The sequence below is a fragment of the Rhinoraja longicauda genome, chromosome 6, assembly GCF_053455715.1.
Source record: "Rhinoraja longicauda isolate Sanriku21f chromosome 6, sRhiLon1.1, whole genome shotgun sequence".
In the NCBI taxonomy this organism is placed as follows: Eukaryota; Metazoa; Chordata; class Chondrichthyes; order Rajiformes; family Arhynchobatidae; genus Rhinoraja; species Rhinoraja longicauda.
This window is the reverse complement of record NC_135958.1, coordinates 70,791,709-70,813,288: the sequence shown is the minus strand read 5'-3', so window position 1 is coordinate 70,813,288 and position 21,580 is coordinate 70,791,709. Positions and strand designations below refer to the sequence as shown.

The following is a 21,580-nucleotide window of genomic DNA, read 5'->3' as shown; positions in this document are numbered from 1 at the left end:
CTAATCAGTCGACTCGGTGATTGGCAAAGTGAGAAAGATGTCATCAGCCCTGCTCTTAAATGGCAGGGGACCTCTCACCAATGCCCAGTTCGTGTTTAACCAGAACCACTCATCTCCAGACCTTCTCACTGGTTTGTTCCAAACACAGCTCAAGGAGCTGAATTCCACAGGTAAGCTGAGAGTGACTGTCCTTAACATTGAGGCAGCATTTGACCGAATGTGGCATTAAGGCATTGGATCAAATTGAAGTCAAAGGGAAAGCACTTCATTAGTTGGAGTCTGTGATAGCAATTCCAGAAAACTAAGCAAGTTTGTAATATGCTTAGCCTATGAACCTTACACGCTGGAGAAGTATGATGGGAAATAAGGCTGACAAAGTGAAGGTGATTTAAAGGAAGTACTAGTGAGAAATGTGAACATGCCTTTTCTGGATGTGAGATGCCAATATTTCAGAGAGAAATTGGGATCTCAGTAAGTTAATGATTAACGTTTAGTTAAATTGCAAATTTAAAATTGGCATTTTGGGAGATATTTTGGAACAATTGGGGAATAATGTTTACAACGATGTATTTTTAAAAGGTTAAAACATATTGCTCAAGACTTTTGAATGACTGGTTTTGAGTTCTTTTGGGGAAGCTTGTTGTAATGTAATCACAGTGTTTGTCTTGCAAAATGCTAATGAGTGCCAGGTTTCCTGCCAATTATGCAAATGCTTGAAGTTCAGTAAGAGTCTGGTAAAATGTAAATAAGGATCTGTGGAATACTTGGCCAGTTGATTACATCAGACCCTACCTTTCAAAAAGAGGGTTTCAGGGAATTGCTTTTTATTCCGAAATATTAAAAGAGGAAACGGTTGAGATGGAAGATACAGAGGGTGGCAGCATCGTGATTTAAAGACGCTGACGCACTCAGTGAGGTAGGGGAGAATTGGCCCAAGTATTCGGTCAGGAAGTTACAATACTCAAGCCAAATGAATCAACAATAAATGGAATGATAGACAAGGTGAGTAATATTTCTCAGGAAGAACACAGGGAGTAGGTAAGTGGTGTCTATGCCAGCTGGCTAATGTCACAGCTATAGGGTGGCATTCTGCAGTTTGCCAAGCACCGTCCTCAATTGGACATAGACTCAACAACTGAAGCCATAGAGTCAAGCTACATATCCTGATTGCCACCTACGATCGCTGACTATAATGGTCAGAGTATGACACACTCTAACAGAGCAAATGGGAGAATGGATTCCTAAGAACAGGAAGAAAAGTCCTAGCTGTGAGTCAGATGGAGACAACCCCAGAAGTGATGAAACCAAGGATCAACGACTGCAAAGAAAAGCGAGTGACTGGGGAATTATTGCAAGATTGTGGAATCTGCTTGTAACCTTTGTAATGTGAATAGTTTTAAATGCTGTAAGTGTTTTGGAGTCAGTGAAACACATTAGTGCATCTCAGAGTGCACCCAGTTTATGCTGTCAGGCCTGAATAAACTGACGTGTATAAGAAACTCACCACTGCTGTATGAGATTTTCTATGTGTGCTGACTCGATCTAAATCATAAGTAAGAAGGTGACTGGGCCCCATGTAAAAGCCAGATTCAGGTGCAGATCACACACTCCAGAGTTGTACCCTGAACAAAGGAAGAAGGTTGTAGTTTTTGAAGGTCTTTTGAAGGTCATCCCAGCCTTAAGATATCATTATGGAAGTTTCATCACAGCAATGTTTTACATCTAATCATCTTCAGCTGCTTCATCAATGACCATCCTTCCACCTTTGGGTCCATCAGTGGGAATGTTTGATGTTCAAGTACATTCATACCACCTCAGCAAATGAAGCAGGCACAGCGGTTGAAAGACTCGGAACAAGTCCATGCTTGAAGCATCAAGACCTAGAGAACATTCAGGCATGGACTGAGAAGTGGCAAGTAGGTTTTGCACCACAGAAGTGCTGAGCAATGATCATCTTCAAAAAGTGAGGGTCCAACTACGTATGCCAAGTCCCCCATTGTCAATACCCTAGGCCATAAACTCAACTGGACCAGCCATATTAATACAGGAGCAGGTCAGAGGTTGGATATCCTACGATGAGTACTCACTTGGACATCCCAAGACCATTCCCTCACCCACAAGTCAAAGTCAGGAGCCTAATGGAATGCTCTCCACTTGATGGCTGGATTGTCAACAATTCTCAAGAAATTTGACATCATGCAGAATAAAGCAGCCCACTTGATTAGTACCCAATCAACTACCCTAAACTTTAATTTGCTCCATCAGTGATATACAGTGGCTACAATGTACATCAGTTAGAAAATGTCCTGCAGTGCCTTGCCCAGGTACTCCAATAGCACCTCCCAAATCTAGAGCTTCCGCCACCAAGGACAAGGGTGGAATAGAGAGCCATCAAATACATGATTCCCTCTGAGCTGACTTGGAAATATTTAACATCTTGGTCTTTCATTGGTACATCTTGGAACTGCCAGCAATAATGTGGGAGTTCCTTAGTCAGAAAGATTGCAGCCATTCAAAAGACAACTCAAGGACAATTAATGATGTCCAGCAAAAGGTGACCCTGCCAACATTGCTCATGGCACCCAAAAATATACAGATGACAGGGCATGAAGCTTCTTGGAAATCTAGATAATTGACAATAGACAATAGGTGCAGGAGTAGGCCATTCGGCCCTTCGAGCCAGCACCACCATTCAATGTGATCATGGCTGATCATTCTCAATCAGTACCCCGTTTCTGCCTTCTCCCCATACCCCCTCACTCCGCTATCCTTAAGAGCTCTATCTAGCTCTCTGTTGAATGCATTCAGAGAATTGGCCTCCTAGACAAATATAACTCCACGAGCTTACTATTTTACATATTTCCATTGATTAATTGTAATCATCAGAAAACCCAGTACCTGAAGTGAGTCTGTACTGCAAGCATCCTTGCACCTCAGTGTTGTAGGTTGAGGTATTTTTTAATTGCATGAATCACTTTGTGCTTAAATATATAACAATGAACAAATTACAACTCCAATCTTCTCACTGAAGAGAAAATAAAAGCCTCTTAAAATAAAATCAACGATATATGTGGTAAAATGAAAAGATTGTTATTTATGACCAAGCCTTGCTATGACTTTGACTATAATTAGCACATTTGTTTGGCTCGTGTACGATGGTAATATCAGTAAAGATTTTTCTGTCCCTTGCCACAATCTAAAGTCAATGTTGAGATGGAACCCTCAACACAAACTGTGCCCCGGCTGAAACCAGGCCTGGCCACCGAGGCACGGAGCCAACCGGGACTGGGTGGACTTGGCCGCTGGCAGAGCGAGGAAGCATTGGCGAGGAAGCAGGGATTGTCGATGAGAATGGAGGGCCATCGGAGAGCCGGCGCCCGCATTGAGTGGCGATGGACGGTGGAGGACACGCTGCCAAGAACAAAGAGGCGCCCGGCGTGCGGTCGCCATGAACAAAGAAGGATTAAGGGGAGAGGGGGGAGGGGAGAAGAAAGAGGGACTACATTGAATTTTTTTGTAACTTTGTCGCTACTCTGTGCTATATACAAACAATCTCACTGTACCAAGTACACATGACAGTAAAGTATCAATCAATCAAGCTAGGCCCATTTTACCTGTCAGGTAGAAAGCTTTGTACTGCTTTAGACGGATAGTCTTCAGGTCCCCAAAGTCTCCAGCTGCTCCACTATTTGGATGGAAGAGAGCCTGGAACACCATGAAGAGTCAGGTTTTAGTGTTATCGCCCACTTATACTTCTAGTTACGAAGCAGATGAAATGTGATGCTGCAGCTATCTATTAGAGCACCAGGACTAACGAAGAGAACAACAATAATATTGATTTCAGTTTGGTCGGTTCAGTTTGGTCTCCTTAGTGTCTCTGTCCTCATCTTACCGCTATTCCACCAAACCATTGCATCTTCCAATACAATTGCCGTAAAACCTTCCTGTGGGTCATCTTTAAGTCCCTACCAAATTCCTCAGTATCAGTTTCCTCATTCAGAATGCTTTTTTAAGATATATTAATTTTGTTTGTGTATTAATTTATGGGATTGTGGGTGTAGCTTGCCAGGGAGCATGTTCACAGGTTGTAAATTCCTCCTTGGCTAAGAAGCTTGCTAGACTATTTCAGAAGGAAGTTAAAAGTCAATCATATTGCTGTGCATATCGGGTCATAAAAAGGCCAGTCCACGTAGTTACATTTGTGGAGCAGATGGTATTTTATGACAATCTAGCAATTGCCATAACTGATAAAAGCTTCTTGTTGTGGATTTATTCAACTTTTTAAAAAAATCTACAGATTCAAATTTCTGACCCTGAATTATTAATCCAGTGCTTTGCACAATAGAACAGTTTTCTAAACATTGCCACTGTTCCAATTTAGAGCAAGCAGCTCCAAGGGCAGTTTAGAGGCAGATAATAAAAACTAGGCAGTGAAGAGATTTATGAAATGCTCAATTCCTGTAATGCATTATCCACAGTTAGCACTGCAGATGTAAAGACTGCGTGTTTTAGTTTAGTGCATTCCGTAGCTTTATATTTAGTAGCTATAAACCTTTAAAATAAGGACAATAAAGTTGACTGGTTTGGACACTTTATGTGTTATTACTATAAATAGGGGACATCGTCATAATCAGAACTGGGAGGGCTATCTTCACATGCAATGTACTTCCTAAGAAAAACAAGCAAAATCTGATTCAATAATAGCTTCCTGAAATATCAATGGGATAGTCCTGCTTCCATGAAGTGCTTTTCAACACAGAGCTATTTTTGCTTCGCCCTATTTAATTATTTTAGGTGGATGGATGGATGCAAAGCAGTTTCTTGTGAAGTACATCAAATAAGTCAGCGTAAGTCATAAGGAATAGGAGTAGAATTAGGCCATTCGGCCCATCAAGTCTACTCTGCCATTCAATCATGACTCTCCATTCAATCTGTCTCTCCCTCCTAACCCCATTCTCCTGCCTTCTCCCCATAACCTCTGATACCTGTACTAATGAAGAATCTATCTATCTATGCCTTAAAAATATCCACTGGCTTGGCCTCCACAGCCTTCTGTGGCAAAGAATTCCACAGATTCACCACCCTCTGACTAACAAAATCTCTCCTCATCTCCTTCCTAAAAGAACGTTCTTTAATTCAGAAGCTATGACCTCTAGTCCTGGACTCTCCCACTAGTGGAAACATCCTCTCCACATCCACTCTTTCCAAGCCTTTTATTATTCTGTATGTTTCAATGGTGCCAAACTGTAACGGCGCTGCTGTTCCTTTGGATCGATCAGCGACGTGGAGAAGGGGGACGTGCTGCATGGGCAACAGCCTGTCCTTCATATGACATTGCCCAGGCTTGCATCCGACCACACATTGACGCTGCTCTAGCCGAGGTTTGGAGCAAGCAGCCAACAACCAGGATGCATCACCCATGGTCAGCCAGGACCGAGGGGGCCCTAACAATGTTTCAATGAGATCCCCCCCTCATTCTTCTAAATTCCAGCGTGTACAGGCCCAGTGCCGACAAACGCTCATCATAGGTTAACCTACTCATTCCTGGGATCATTCATGTAAGCCTCCTCTGGACCCTTTCCAAAGCCAGCACTTCCATCCTAAGATATGGTGCCCAAAATTGCTCGCAATATTCCAAATGCAGCCTTACCAGCGCCTTATAGAGCCTCAACATTACATCCCTGTTTTTGTATACAAGCCCTCTTGAAATAAATGCAAGCATTGAGTTTGCTTTCTTTACTACCGATTTGACTTGCAAATTAACTTTTTGGGAATCCTGCACCAGCACTCCCGTCCCTTTGCACCTCCGATTTCTGGATTCTCACCCCATTTAGAAAATAGTCTACACCTTTATTCCTACTACCAAAATGCATGACTCCACACTTTGCTATACAATATTCCATCTGCACTTCTCTGTCCACTCTCCCAACCTGCCCAAGTCGGTGCTGGGGCCGCTGCTTTCTCTACACTACCTGCCCCTCCACCTATTTTTGTATCATCCGCAAACTTTGCTACAGTCTTCAATCCTCTTGTCCAAATAATTAATATAGAATGTGAAGAGTAGCGGCCCCAGCACCGACCCTTGCGGATCTCCACTAGTTACTTGCAGCCAACTAGAAAAAGCCCCCTTTATTGCCACTCTTTGGCCTTTGCCATCCAGCCAACTTGCTGCCATGCTCGTATCTGCCCTTTGATACCGTGGGCTCCAATCTTCCTAAGCAGCCTAATGGGTGGCACATTATCAACTACATATTTTGTAACTACATATTTTGGAAAGGTCACTTCTGAACAGCATTTCATGGTGGATTATGTGGGAGTGTATTCTTCAATGTTGCTAAATTTGCAATAGTGCTCAATAATCTTTTACAATTTTACACGTAATCCTCAGAAAGGGGAGGAAGGAGACTAGAATCAGGGGCAAGGCTTTGATGCTTTCCTTGTTTAAGTAGGCATGAGGAGCAGGTATGTTGACCTCCTGCCCATGACTAAATCCAGCTTCAGTCTTCCCCCACCATGCCCTCTCTCTCCTTAGCCCCAGATCCAAACACAAAGTAATCCCACCTTTTCCACAGCAAGAGCTCGAAATGGAACATGAAACAACAAACAAAAACAAAAAAATCCTGTTGCATGCTATTCACTAACTTTGGAATAGAAGATAGGCACAAAAAGCTGGAGTAACTCAGAGGGTCAGACAGCATCTCTAGACCAAAGGGATAGAAGACGTTTCAGGTCAGGACCCTTTTTCAGGTGTTCTTCAGACACTTCTTCAGATCTCGACCCGAAATGTCATCGATTCCTTTTCTCCAGAGATGCTGTCTGACCCGCTGAGTTACTCCAGTTTTTGGGTCTATCTTTGGTTTAAACCAGCATCTGCAGTTCCTTCCTACACAAACTTTGGAGTGATGTCTTCAGAAAATATGCTGTTACCTGATATCTACTGTTAACTGATATTCGGGAAATATTCTGAATAATCCAGGTAGAAACTGGTTCAGGCAGAGCATGCAGAAAATAACTAGCTGAACCTGACTAGCAATAGGGATGACAACTATTGTAACTTCTACAGTGCCCTCCATAATGTTTGGGCCAAAGACGCATCATTTATTTATTTGCCTCTGTACTCCACAATTTAAGATTTGTAATAGAAAAAAATCACATGTGGTTAAAGTGCACGTGATCAGATTTTAATAAAGGCCATTTTTATACATTTTGGTTTCACCATGTAGAAATTAGAGCTGTGTTTATACATAGTCCCCACATTTCAGGGCAACATAATGTTTGGCACACATGACTTCACAGGTGTTTGCAATTGCTCAGGTGTGTTTAATTGCCTCCTTAATGCAGGTATAGGAGAGCGCTCAGCACCTCGTCTTTCCCCTAGTCTTTCCATCACGTTTGGAAACTATTATTGCTGTTCAACAACATGACGACCAAAGTTGTGCCAATGAAAGTCAAAGAAGCCATTATGAGACCGAGCAACAAGAATAAAACTGTTAGAGACATCAGCCAAGCCTTACGCTTACCAAAATCAACAGTCTGGAACATCATTAAGAAGAAAGAGAGCACTGGTGAGCTTACTAATCGCAAAGGGACTGGCAGGCCAAGGAAGACCTCCACAGTTGATGACAGAAGAATTATTTCTATAATAAATAAAACCCCCCAAACACCTGTCCGACAGATCACAAACACTCTTCAGGAGTCAGGTGTGGATTTGTCAATGACCACTGTCTGCAGAAGACTTCATGAACAGAAATGCAGAGGCAACACTGCAAGATGCAAACCACTGGTTAGCCACAAAAATAGGATGGCCAGGTTACAGTTTGCCAAGAAGTACTTAAAAAAGCAACCACAGTTCTGGAAAAAGGTCTTGTGGACAAAAGAGATGAAGAGTGATGGCAAGAACAAAGTATGGAGGAGAGAAGGAACTGCCCAAGATCCAAAGCATACCACCTCATCTGTGAAACACAGTGGTGGGGGTGTTATTGCCTGGGCATGCATGGCTGCTGAAGGTACTGGCTCACTTATCTTCATTGATGATACAACTGCTGATGGTAGTAGCATAATGAAATCTGAAGTGTATAGACACATCCTATCTGCTCAAACAAATGCCTCAAAACCCATTGGCCGGCGGTTCATTCTACAGAAAGACAATGATCCCAAATATACTGCTAAAGCAATGAAGGAGTTTTTCAAAGCTAAAAAATTGTCAACTCTTGAGTAGCCAAGTCAATCACCCGATCTAAACCCAATTGAGCATGTCTTTTATATGCAGAAGAGAAAACTGAAAGGGACTAGCCCCCAAAACAAGCATAAGCTAAAGATGGCTGCAATACAGACTTGGCAGAGCATCACCAGAGAAGACACCCAGCAACTGGTGATGTCCATGAATCGCAGACTTCAAGCAATCATTGCATGCAAAGGATATGCAACAAAATACTAAACATAACTACTTTCATTTACATGACATTGCTATGTCCCAAACATTATGGTGCCCTGAAATGGGGGGACTATGTCTCAACACTGCTGTAATTTCTACATGGTGAAACCAAAATAAATGGCCTTTATTAATATCTGACAATGTGTACTTTAACCACATTTTTTTTTCTATTACAAATCTCAAATTGTGGAGTACAGAAGCAAATAAATAAATGATGGCTCTTTGTCCCAAACATTTATGGAGGGCACTGTATAGCCAGAGGTGACCATACACGTAAACAAGACTTGTTTCTTTGTACTAATCAGATTTCCATAGTAGTTTTGCGTGTTTTTCTGTCTCTTTGATTTGGCCTTAGCGGGGAGGTGAACAGCCCAGGCTTATAATGCGTGGAATCAAAGCGTTATGCAGCATAGATGCTGCTAGACCTCTTAAATATTTCTACCATTTAATGTTTTTATTTCAGATGAAAGCTATCTGCCTCGGGTGATTTAAAAAAAATACAGCTGTCTGATTACTCCCATTCCCCTGAAATTCGCACACAGTCTTACAATTTCTTCCCTTCCTCTCTGTGCTCACTTCCTTCTTGAAAGTTACTTTTGAGTCTATTTCACTGCGAATGACCTGTAACAATCAGCTTGTAGAGGCCTTCCAGTGAAATCAGGCTGAAAAACGAGGGATCGACGTTACTGTGATCAGATCTGGGAAAGAGAGAGAGTATGTCTGGAGAGAGCTAAGAGCTCCTTCGTAGATGTGGGATAAGCAGTATTGCATCTACGCCAATGGGATCAACAAACTCATCAGGAAGGCTGGCTCCATCCTGGGGGCGGAGTTACATTCATGGGAGGTGGTCGGTGGGGAGGATGCTCATCAAACTGTGGAGCAAATTGGACAATACAGCTCACCCCCTCCATGACACGGTGATCAACCTGAGGAGTACCTTCAGCAACAGACTGGTTCCACCAAGATGCAGGACAGAACGTCACAGGAGATCCTTCTTCCCTGTGGCTATCAAACTGTACAACTCCTCCCCCTTCTGTCGTGGGGTAGACTGAGACTGACTCCCCTTTCCACCCCCCCCCCCCGCCCCCACCCTCCCCCCCTCCCCAATCCTTGCACATCCCCCAAGCCTTTACACTCATCACTTTAATTTAATATTTCATGTATTTTGTGTTTTTTTTACTGTTGGCAGATCAATTTCCCTCCTGGGATAAATAAAGTTTTATCATAAGGTATGGTATCGTATCTCCTGGCTTTTTAAAACTCATCCTGCCCAATTCTGGCCAAAGGGTTCCTCCAGCAGGGGGGAGCGATGAGATCATCTATCCTACTCCAATATCATTATGCGTTGATGCTGATCACACCACGTTCTGCATCTTAAGTGTAACGATTATCTCCTTTCAATTGGTCTTGTACAGAGCCAATAGCACCACTGTTAAGATTGGAGCAGCCAGGAATAGAAGAGGCTGAAAGCAGATGTCTAATTTCAAGACGTTAACCTCTTGTCTGTCACTTTCCTTCTTGTTTGGAAGGGGGAGAGATGGAGGAATGCAGGGATTACAATCAAAGACTAGATTTCTAAGTTTTAGTTTTAGAGATACAGTGTGGAAGCAGGCTCTTTGGTCCACCAAGTATGCGCCGACCAGCGGTCACCCGGTACACTGGCACTATTCTACACACTAGGAACAATTTACAATTTTTACCGAAGCCAATTAACCTACAAACCTGTAAGTCTTTGTGGAGTGTGGGAGGAAACTGGGGCACCCGGAGAAATCCCACGCGGTCACAGGGAGAACGTACAAACTCCGTACTGACAGCACCCGAAGTCAGGATCGAACCCGGGTCTCTGGCACTGTAAGGCAGCAACTCTACCACTGTACCTGTCCAAATATCTTTTAAATGTTATTATACCACAACTAACTCCTCTGACAGCTCATTCCATATACCCACCACCCAAATGTAATTTACATTTTATCAGTATTAATATAATTTCATGAAAATTTGCCAATGCTTATGAGTGCCAGTGTTGAAGAATTTTGACAGTTTTGATAGCTGTCAAGCTGTGTGCAATGTCCACAGTTCATATTATTATAAATCTAAATATAATTATATATGAAGTTGCTGTTGTCCTTGTTGTGATCTCTAAGCTTTAGATCAGACTAGACCAAGTGGACGCGTTGGGCCCAAACCTCTCCTGCATTGGTGCAGCACCCTCCCCTGCCCCCTCCCTTCTCCCCCCCATCCCCCCTCCCCCCCTCCCATCCCTCCCCCTCCCTCCTCCCCCTTCCCTCCCCCTCCCCTCCCCTCCCCCCCACTCCATCCCCCTCGACCCCCCTTATCCTTCCTCCTCCCCCCATCCTCGCTAGGAGATAGATTTAAACTTTAAAATGTGAATAACTTTAAAAATATAACACCGATTTCAATGAAACTTCTTCCATTAGCACCAAAGGGACGACGGTGAATAAGGTGGGCCTAAAATTGTCGCGCTATAGTGTACCATTTTGGCTGTAGTTCAGGAACAAACAAACAAGCAAACGAGAGTTTTAGTATATAGGTCTACCACCAAGCAGCAGTAATAAGGACCCAAGCAATTCTATCTTGCATGGTAATCATTTCTGGATGCAAAGTTAACTAACCTACAAGGTCTGTTTACTGAGTGGTTCACTGACCGCAAGGAGCATGAGGAATATATCTTACTGCTAAAATGCATTTAAAGGGGACTGTTAGTTTAATGGTTAAACTGTCAAGCTGCATCACAGCTCGGTTTGGGTTCAGCTCTACCCAAGAATATAAGAGACTGCAGAGTTGTCGATATAGCCCAGTTCATAACACAGACAATACTCCCCACCATTGACTCCACCTACACTTCACGCTGCCTCGGAAAAGCAGCCAATATTATCAAAGACTTATTATCAAAGTCCAAACCCAGTCATTCCTTCCTGTTAAGCAGAGGATACAAGAGCTTGAAAACGCGCACCTCAAGACTCATGAACAGTTTCTTCCACCCAATAATCAAGCTTCTGAACAGTTCTTCCATAAGCTAGGGGACAGCCCGATTCTCCAACCTACCTCACTGAGGACAATGGACTTTGACTCGAGAACTATTACACTGCAATGCTGAGAACTATATTCTACACACTGGATTTTTCCCTTCACTGTAGCTATTGTACTTGAGTTTGACTTGATTGTATTTATGTATAGTATTATTTGATTTGATTGGTTAGCATGCAAAACAAAGCTTTTCACTGTACCTCAGTACATGTGACAGCAAAAAACCTAAACCTTCAGGAAATAAACCAAAATATTTAGTGGCGCAGTGGCACAGCTGGCATAGCTGCTGCCTCACAGTGCAAGAGATCCGGGTTGATCCTGAACTCGGGTGCTGTGTGCAGTTGGCACATTCTCCCTGTGACCGCATGGGTTTACTCTGGGTGCTCCAGTTGCCTTACACATCCCAAAGTCATGCATGTTTGCAGGGTAATTGGCCTCTGTCAATTGCCCCTAGTGTGTAGGGAGCGGATGCGAAAGTGAGATAGTAGAATTAGTGTAAGCGAGTGATCGATGATTGACGTGGACTTGGTGGACCAAAGGGCCTGTTTCCGTGCGGTTTATTTAAAGTAAAACTAAAGTCTAAAGAAATAACAAACTGATAATTATCCTTCTTATTGGGTTGGGAAATTCATTACGGCATTGCACTGGGAATCCACAAGTGAAGTTTGGCCACTTTGGTTAGAGAGGGCTGTTACCAGCCACAGATCTACCATCACAACAGAAGTGTCATGTTCAGGGAAATACTGCAGTGGAAGTGGCCAGTTACCTCGGGAAGGTCCAGACTCCTAAAGTGGGCTCTACATTTCAAGCTCTGGAGTGTATTACCGCTGCACAGAGGTGGAGATTCATGGATGTATTCAAGGCATTCCTTAAAAAAATGCATCATTGCTACTGACTCTCAGGAAACTGGCTTGTGGCTGATCAAAGTAGAGAAGGAGCCTTTGGGATGGTATTGAGAACATTCAAGTCAGTGTACCAGGAGCACACAAGATCTTTGCATAAGTAGGAGAACGAGGGTCTCACCAAACAAACTAACATCCCACATGCTCCATAAAGCACCTCCTGCCCCATCTATGGAAGGGTCTACCCTTCCCACAATGACCTTGTCAGCCACTTCAGAAACTATAAAACCAGAGTGACAGCAAGTTGCCATTGACTCTTCGGGAATGCCAAAGAAGAAAAAGACAGCAAAGGGAAAAGGGAGACATAAATAAAAACCCGTGGACAATTGCATAAATGAGTAAAGCATGGTATGTGCTACATAAAGAAGAAGTGTTATGAGCTGTGGATTCAATACATTAGAAAACCAGAACTTGATTCTAATTTGGTTTAATTTTGAGGTTTGATCTGCACGTTGGTAAAGACATGCTGCCATCAATTGTGTTGCTGCTACAAGCCTGATATTCAGCCATTACTAATTGGCAACAAGACCAAAGCTGCAAATGTCAATTTTCCAATGCATTCCTGCCTGAGATCCCGGGTCATTGCCAATGGAAATCAGAAGAAATTCACAACAAGCAACTGTGTCTAACTGCACATTACAGACAACTGACATTTTCTCTCTGCCTCCCAAACATGAAATGCAACGGTAAAGTAATGCAACAAAAGTAAACATAAAGGGGAAAGAAATCTACGGCACAAATAATCTGCTGGAGGAACAAGCAGCATCTGTGCAGAGAAATGAACAGTTTTGGGTTGGGACCCTCAATCTGGACTGGGAGTGAATTGAATTGAATTGAATTGAATAAATTGTATTAGCCAAGTATGGAAACATACAAGGAATTTGCCTTGGTGCTTTGCTCGCAAGTAACAACACGACATACAGTAAACAATTAAGAATAAAACGTTATAAGTTAAACATGAGAAGAATGAAATAAAATACCAGAGCAAAAGGAGGCTACAGACTTTTAGAATCAAATGTACAAAATTAAGTACAAGTTGTTGGTGTTCTCTTATAGTGATAAATGTTGGCAACCAGAGAATTTTTCCATCTAAATATTCTAATAACGAGGCCATGTGTGGAAAATTAGATTTTCAAACTGCTGAACTAAATGAAAAAGTATGGAATGTTAAGTTACTGAAAGAGTTTACAGTTTGAGTGGTAAATTCGTGGCTTGAGAGCCTTGTCTATGGCATACAGATGCAAAAGATTACATCACATTATTTGTAAGACCAGGAGGGTGGTCAAAATGCCCCCCCCAAAAAGCTGATCAATTGGACATTCATAATTTAGTGTGACCATTTATGTAAATGTATTGCTCTATTTGCATACCGAACGAAACTGCAAAAGTAATTTATTTAACATGAAATGTTTTTGGTTGTGATGAAGATCTATTCATTTGCCTTGTTTCTGGTTTATATTAAAATAATAAATGTTACCTTGTGTCCACTGTGGGACTGGCCGAATAACACCTTTGTTATATCCATACTGTCATAGCATCTGTTTGGAGGCAGGTTTGCTCCTGCTAGTGAAATCAGGGTAGAAAATATATCTAACGTGCTGTAAAAATGAGATAATTTTCGAATGAAACTATAGATTTGAATAAGATCATAGACCACAGAATTTCAATGATAATTTTGAAAAAACATTTTTACTAAGACAGTGATGTCTTTGATGAAGGTAATGTATTTTGAGTTTCGTAAAGTCTCTGCGTTGAACCGAACCTTTAATCAAGAAAGTATTTGAACTATGATCCAAGAGATAAAAGGACATGCTACCTTATATCTACAGCATGAATGAAACTTCAGTGAGTTGGTAGACAAATACAAATGTAAAAGAGAGTTCAGATTTCAGAGAACTCTGACGTCAATAATCCAAAAACTAAACAGATATTCAGGAGTAATTACAAAACAACCATGTGTTTTGATAGCTTTGCCAGCTTTCTCCATCTCTCTTGTGAAACCACTGGCGCTTGCCAAAGTTCACGCACTTGCTCTTGACAATAACTGTGGACACTTAACATATTATATACATATCTAAGAATAATTCGGAACCTTCTTCAATTGCCACACTATGTCCGCAGTTATCATTGCTCTCGGAGAGAGATGCCCTATAAAGGTCACTAATACAACAACAAAGTGAACGGAAGGTAGACACAAAATGCTGGAGTAACTCAGCGGGACAGGCAACATCTCTGGAGAGAAGGAATGGGTGACGTTTCGGGTCGAGACCCTTCTTCAGACTGATGTCAGGGGAGGGGGTGGGACAAAGATAGGATGTAATTGGAGACAGGAAGACTGGTGGTAGAACTGGGAAGGGGGAGGGGATAGAGAGGGAAAGCAGGGACTATCTGAAGTTAGAGAAGTCAATGTTGATGCCGCTGGGCTCCATCCAAGGACCTAAACAGTCTTTCCAGTTGAGGCAGAGGTTCACCTGCACCTCCTCCAAACTCATCTACTGTATCCGCTGTTCCAGGTGTCAACTTCTCTACATCGGCGGGACCGCAGGCTTCTCTACAAGCGCAGGCTCGGCGATCGTTTCGTTGAACACCTCTGCTCAGTCCATCTTAACCACTCTGATTTCCCGGTGGCTCAGCACTTCACCCCCCCCTCATTCCCAATCTGACCTCTCTGGCCTGGGCTTCCTCCATTGCCAGAGTGAGGCCCAGCGCAAATTGGAGGAACAGCATCTCATATTTCACTTGGGTAGTTTACACCCTAGCAGCATCAACATTGACCTCTATAGTCAGATAGTCCCTGCTTTCCCTCTCTATCCCCTCCCCTTTCCCAGTTCTCCCACCAGTCTTCCTGTCTCCGACTACATTGTATCTTTGTCCCGCCCCCTCTCCTGATATCAGTCTGAAGAAGGGTCTCGACCTGAAATGTCACCCATTCCTTCTCTCCAGAGATGCTGCCTGACCCGCTGAGTTACTCCAGCATTTTGTGTCTACCTTTGATTTAAACCAGCATCAGCAGTTTTCTTTCCTAAATAAAGTGAACGGCGTTTGTTTTGAAAATTATTTTGGCTAACCTGATTCTGTAGCATGTCAGTGCAGCAAACTCGAATAATGTAATCATTCTCCTACCTTAGCAGTAAGCTGCTTGTGGTGTTGGCTGGGATTTTGCCTGGCCAATACGCTACGGCTGGAGTTCGATGGCCACCTTCCCACGTAGTTCTTTTGGCTGAACTGCCACCTGTTGAATCATTATAATTGAATGAAGCAATATCACAGTCAACAGATTAATAGTCTGAAGTAGGGTCCAGACATGAAACGTCAGCTATCCATGTTCCCCAGAGATGCTGCCTGACTTGCTGAGTTACTCCAGTTTTTTGTGTCTTTCCTTGGTGAATCAGCATCTGCAGTTCCTTGTTCCTATAGATGAATAATAAACTTCTTAACTTGCAAATTTACCCAGACTGTACATTGAAAACTGAAGATTTTCAATTTCACCTCAACTATTTTCTCTCCCTCCCCCACCAGAAAAGTTCAGTTGCCAAGTAACTGTATAACTAATCGCTGTATTAACTTATTAACAAGGAGTGTTCCTCAGGCAAACCCTATCACATCATGTAATAATAAGACCTACGTCTACCATTGGGTGAACACTCTGAAAGCAATAAGTTACAATGTAACATTTCACTTGGTATAACCAATGGAAAAGTTTAGACTTAAGCACATCCAGCATTAGTTTGAAGGCTCAAGAAATTTGTTATCAATTAAACCCGTGTTTTCTGGTGGTTTTCTTGCTTCTTGCTCCACCCTGGATGCGGAGTTGGATTCACTGGAGATAATGTTGGAGGGGAGGATGCTCCTCAAACTGCGGAGCATCTTGGACAATACAGCTCGCCACCTCCATGACACACCGGTCAACCTAAGGAGCACCTTCAGCAATAGACTGGTTCCACCAAGATGCAGCACAGAATGCCACAGGAGATCCTTTTTCCCTGTGGCTATCAAACTGTACAACTCCCTCCCCTTCTGTCGTGGGGTAGACTGACTCCCTTCCCCCTCCCCCAATCTTTGCACATCCCCAATCCAGGACTTTCCACCCATCACTTTAATTCCATGTTTCATGTATCTTGTTGTGTTTTATGACAGTTGGCAGACCAATTTCCCTCCTGAGATACTGTAAATAAAGTTCTATCGTATCATATCGTATCATGTTGAATTAGATGCCACCAAGTGACAAAAAATAAATCTTTGTCAGGAGACCTGATGCTAAACATACTACAGTTCCCGGTCTTATGGTGTAACCACACAATTGACTGAGAAGATTTTGCAGAGTAGATATAAAAAGGCAATATGCAGATTCCAAGGGTTAAATTAAAAGGAAATATTCCCCAAACCAGTATGGCAATCCCTGTACAAAGGTAATTCAATAATTTAGCTCAGTTTGCACGATGTTCTGAACAATTAACAGGGTGGATTCTTTTTAAGTCCATTTTTGCGTGGGTGTATTCCAACAAAATCATGACTCATTCCTAATTGCCCTTGAAAAAGTGGTGCTTAGTGGTGCTTAGTTACCCTTTTGGAATTGTTTACAGTGTCATAGTGTTGTTGGGTAGGGAATTCCAGGACTTAAGACTCAGTGGCCATGAACAATGGAATGTAGTTGGGACATATCCCAGCATCTCAAGCATTATTTGTTGCTGCTCCATGCAGTCTGATGGAGCTCCTGGCACAGCATCTGCCCCGAGCTGAGCAACGCCACTTAAAGTGGACTTTATCTGTGTCCAGTCTCACCTTTGTGCCCACCAGCTGCTCATTTGTGAGTTGTGAGGCACCTGGTAGAACCCCACCTCAGTGCCCAACCAAGGCCAAGACCGCTGGTGTGAGTGTTTGAGGTGACGCAAGGTAGACATATGTTGTGTGACAGGATATTCTCAGAAAGAGTGATGGCCCCTGAGGAATCAAAGTCGTTCTGGTACACAACTTGTGGAAAGGGTGAAGATTCCATTAAAGACATGTATCAGAACTTTTAAGCTATGTTAAACTAAAACATTTTAAACTAACCACGGAAGGTGGTTCCCTGGGGAACATGGGCTGAAGAAGGTCAGGAGTGGAGAGGGACATCGGGTCATGGGACAGCCGAAATGGAGGCAACAGCTGCAACGGGCCTTTGTTACCAGCTGCAGCTGGGACTGTAAAATGGCCCCAAAATGGTGGCTCTTGCAGTGGGCTGCTCTATACAGACCGGGATGTTTGTACTTATGTACGGGAATAGGTTTGCTGAGCTTTATGCAAAAAATGTATTTCACTGTACCTGGTACACGTGACAATAAAGAAACCATAACATTTCATTTAAGTTCATAATTATGCATATGGTACATCTCCATTTCTTTGCCTCTCCTAAATGTTCTGTGCTCTCTTTTGCCATCGGAAGGGGTGAATAAATACCCTGAGTGAGAATAATGTCATATTGCGTGGATGTATGGTAGCAGAGGATTTACTGTTGGCAAGTATGGGATACGTGGCATTGTTTAAAGATGAGGTTGATTGTTCGTGGTTACACTGGTGGGATTATCAAGAAACATGCTGCTGAGAAAGAAGTATGATTGTTTAGAAGTAGAATTAAGATGGCAGGTTATAGAGTAAGATACATATCAGGCTGAAGTGGAGGCACCATCTTGCTAAGCTTTCATGTTCATCAAACTACCTGCACCATTTTGAAGGAATCAATGACAGTGAATTGGAGGAATTAATGGCAGTGTTGCACTTCCGTTGCCATAGTTTCTTGGTGTTATTTGCAGGCTTCTTCGTTCCTATCACCAGCATTGAACATGTCCCTGTAGGCCTGCATGGCTGCCCTTGACATCCAGCAAGATTCTTCTGGGGGCCAGCCTCCTTATCTCAGCTAGAGTATTGGCAGTTGCAATGGCCAGCAAACCTCTTGATTTAAAAGGCCTTTTAAAACAATGTGCTGAAATTGTTATATTCCATTATCCGCTTGGATAGCTTACAACCCAATGGTTTGAACATTGAATTCTCCAATTTTAAGTAACTAACCTACAAACAGCCCCCTTCCCCCTCCTCTTTTTCCCCCAAGAAAACCCCCCTCCCCACTTAATTCCTCCCTGGCTGACTTTGCACTGGTTTCTCTCCTCCCCCTCCCCTTCCACCTGCATTCCTTCCACCACCTACACGGTTCACAACTTTTCTACCGTCAAGTTTCACAATTTGCAACTGTTTATCCTTCAGGCTCACACCTATCGCTTGCTTTATAGCCTTTGTCCAACAATCTGCCCCCTCAAAACCCCCCTCGCCTGTGTTCGCCTATTTCCGGCTAGGCTCTGTCTTGCCCCTCTTCTTTTCCAGCTTTCTTTTCCAGCCCCCCTGCAATCAGTCTGAAGAATTGCTCCCACCTGAAACGTCACCTATCCATGTTCTCCAGTGATGCTGTCTGACCTGCTGAGTTACTCCAGCATTTTGTGTCTCTCTCTGAAATTGTAAGTGTACATTTCACTGACCCTTCTCAATAAGGAAGAACATCCAGAACAAATGTGCAAATGGAGACATAAGAGATTGCAGATGCTGGAATCTTGATCAAAAAGCTAACTGCTGGAGGAGACTGAAGAGAGGTCTCAACTCAAAAGGTCACATGTCCATTTCCCATTACAGATGCTACCTGATCCACTGAGTTCCTCCAGCAGTTTGGTTTTTACACAAACATGAAGATGTCATGGCAAAGTTAAATGTGCTTCATCAAAACTTGACAGGTTGGGAGAATGAGCAAAGAAGTGGCAGATAGAATAAAGCATAGAATAGTGTGCAGCCATGTATTTTGGTAGTAGGAATAAAGGTGTAGACTATTTTCTAAATAGGAACAGAATTCAGAAATCAGAGGTGCAAAGGGACTTGGGAGTGCTGGTACAGGATCGAATCGATGGGAAGGAAGGCAAATGCAATGCTAACATTTATTTCGAGAGGACTAGAATATAAAAACAGTGATGTAAAGCTTTGGCTTTATCAAGTACTGGTCACACCGCATTTGGAGTATTATGAGCAGTTTTGGGCCCCATATCTGAGAGGGAATCTGAAGGATATGCTGGCATTGGAGAGGGTCCAGAGGTGGTTTACGAGAATGATCCCAGGAATGATTGGGTTAACATATCATGAGCATTTGACGGCACTGGGCCTGTAATTGCTGGAGTTTAGAAGGATGAGGGGGGGACCTCATCAAAACTTACCGAATAGTGAAAGGCCTGGATAAAGTGGATGTTGAGAGGATGTTTCCACTAGTGGGAGAGTCTAGGACCAGAGGTCATAGCCTCAGACTAAAAATACGTACCTTTAGAAAGGAGATGAGGAGGTTTCTTTAGTCAGATGGTAGTGAATCTGTGGAATTCATTGCCACAGAAGGCTGTGGAGGCTGTCAATGGACATTTTTAAGGCTGAGATTGACAGATTCTTAATATGTAAGGGTGTCAGGGGTTATGGGGTGAAGGCAGGAGAATGGGGTTGAGAGGAAAACATAGATCAGCCATGATTGAATGGCGGAGTAGACTTGATGGGCCGAAGGGCCTAATTCTGCCTCTATAACATGAATATGAGCCAACACAGCAAAAACAAATATTGTCTGGTAACCTGAGATAAGTTCTCGACTTTGATTACTTCAGGAAGTTAAAACCCACCACACCCACTCCCCTGGCCCACACATTCTCAACCATATCTGCTTTTCATCTCCTTCCAATTAGCCATTTCAAAGTATAAAACATTGAAATACAAAAAACCCCACAAATATCTGGTTGGACAGCTGTATGTTTAGGAAAGAGCTGCAGATGCTGGTTTAAATCGAAGCTGTATCCCTGTATCAACATTTAAAATCATGAGACTTTTCATTTTTTGGAAAAACAACTTCTCCTTTTATCTATTTATTACCTTGTTGTGTTTGCCACTTGCCTACAAATGGGCCAGCACTTCCAGAGAACTGGCATTTCTCAGACCAAGGCCCGTTGTCACCTGCATGGGAAAGAAAATTAAAAACTGATCACAAGGAAACTGGTCAAATTGAAAATGCCAGTCAGTAAAAGATATTTATAATAATCCAAGTGGTTCAGAGACAGTACACTGGCGTACTGTACAACATGGTAAGATGCAAGCTTTGTGTGTAAAAAGGAACTGCAGGTGCTGATTTACGCCAAAGATAGACGCAAAAGGATGGAGTATCTAAGTGGGTCAACCAGCATCTCTGGAGAAAAGAAATAGGAGACGTTTCGGGTCGAGACCCTTCATCAGTCTGCACCCGAAATGTCATTTATTCCTTTTCTCCAGAGATGCTGCCTGACCTGCTGAGTTACTCCAGCATTCTGTGTCTATCTAAGTTGCAAGCTTCTATGTAATTTCTAATGCAGTAAGCTTTTAATTTTAGTCAAACTTTCAATGGAAAACACCAAAGGACACTAGAAAATCAGAACCATTGCAACATCTTTATTGTTGTATGAATTTGGATACCTGCCAGTATGAAATGGTGGCATACATGACTTAATTCTTCAGACATCAATCATTGAATTGCTTAGGTAGTGGAAATGTAAAAACATCACTGCTGTTTTAACAATAGTATATCTCCAGTCCTAAAAAAAATGACCACATATGGAGAAGCTGATTGAAATAAGCGGAACAGGGATATCCAACGTTTACTCATTTCTGGATGTTTAATCTAAATTATAATGCTAGTGTAGGAAAATAACTGCAGATGCTGGTACAAATCAAAGGTATCACAAAATGCTGGAGTAACTCAGCAGGTCAGGCAGCATCTCAGGAGAAAAGGAATGGGTGACGTTTCGGGTCAAGACCCTTCTTCAGACTCACGTTTCGGGTCGAGATCCTTCTTCAGACAGGTCTGAAGAAGGGTGTCGACCAGAAACGTCACCCATTCCTTTTCTCCTGAGATGCTGCCTGACCTGCTGAGTTACTCCAGCATTTTGTGTAAGAAAATAACTGCAGATGCTGGTACAAATCGACGGTATTTATTCACAAAATGCTGGGGTAACTCAGCAGGTCAGGCAGCATCTCAGGAGAGAAGGAATGGGTGACGTTTCAGGTCGAGACCCTTCTTCAGACTGATGTCAGGGGGGGCGGGACAAAGGATTTTGTGATACCTTAAATTATAATGCTAAATCATTGTTAGATTGCAACATAGGTAATGAATGATGCTCGC

The 21,580-nt window shown here is 42.8% G+C and overlaps 1 protein-coding gene across 7 annotated transcripts in view; it reads right to left on the bottom strand.

Moving 5' to 3' along the window:
• arsg (arylsulfatase G) overlaps nucleotides 1-21,580 on the bottom strand; it is a 137,599-nt gene that overhangs the window by 6,319 nt on the left and 109,700 nt on the right. For all 7 annotated transcript variants that reach the window (XM_078401305.1, XM_078401310.1, XM_078401307.1 and 4 more), the window contains exons 8-11: nucleotides 20,302-20,382; nucleotides 15,508-15,616; nucleotides 13,862-13,982; nucleotides 3,615-3,705 (exon numbers count right to left, since the gene is read on the bottom strand). In XM_078401305.1, coding sequence (XP_078257431.1) covers nucleotides 3,615-3,705; nucleotides 13,862-13,982; nucleotides 15,508-15,616; nucleotides 20,302-20,382 — 402 coding nt within the window. The remainder of the gene's footprint in view (nucleotides 1-3,614; nucleotides 3,706-13,861; nucleotides 13,983-15,507; nucleotides 15,617-20,301; nucleotides 20,383-21,580) is intronic.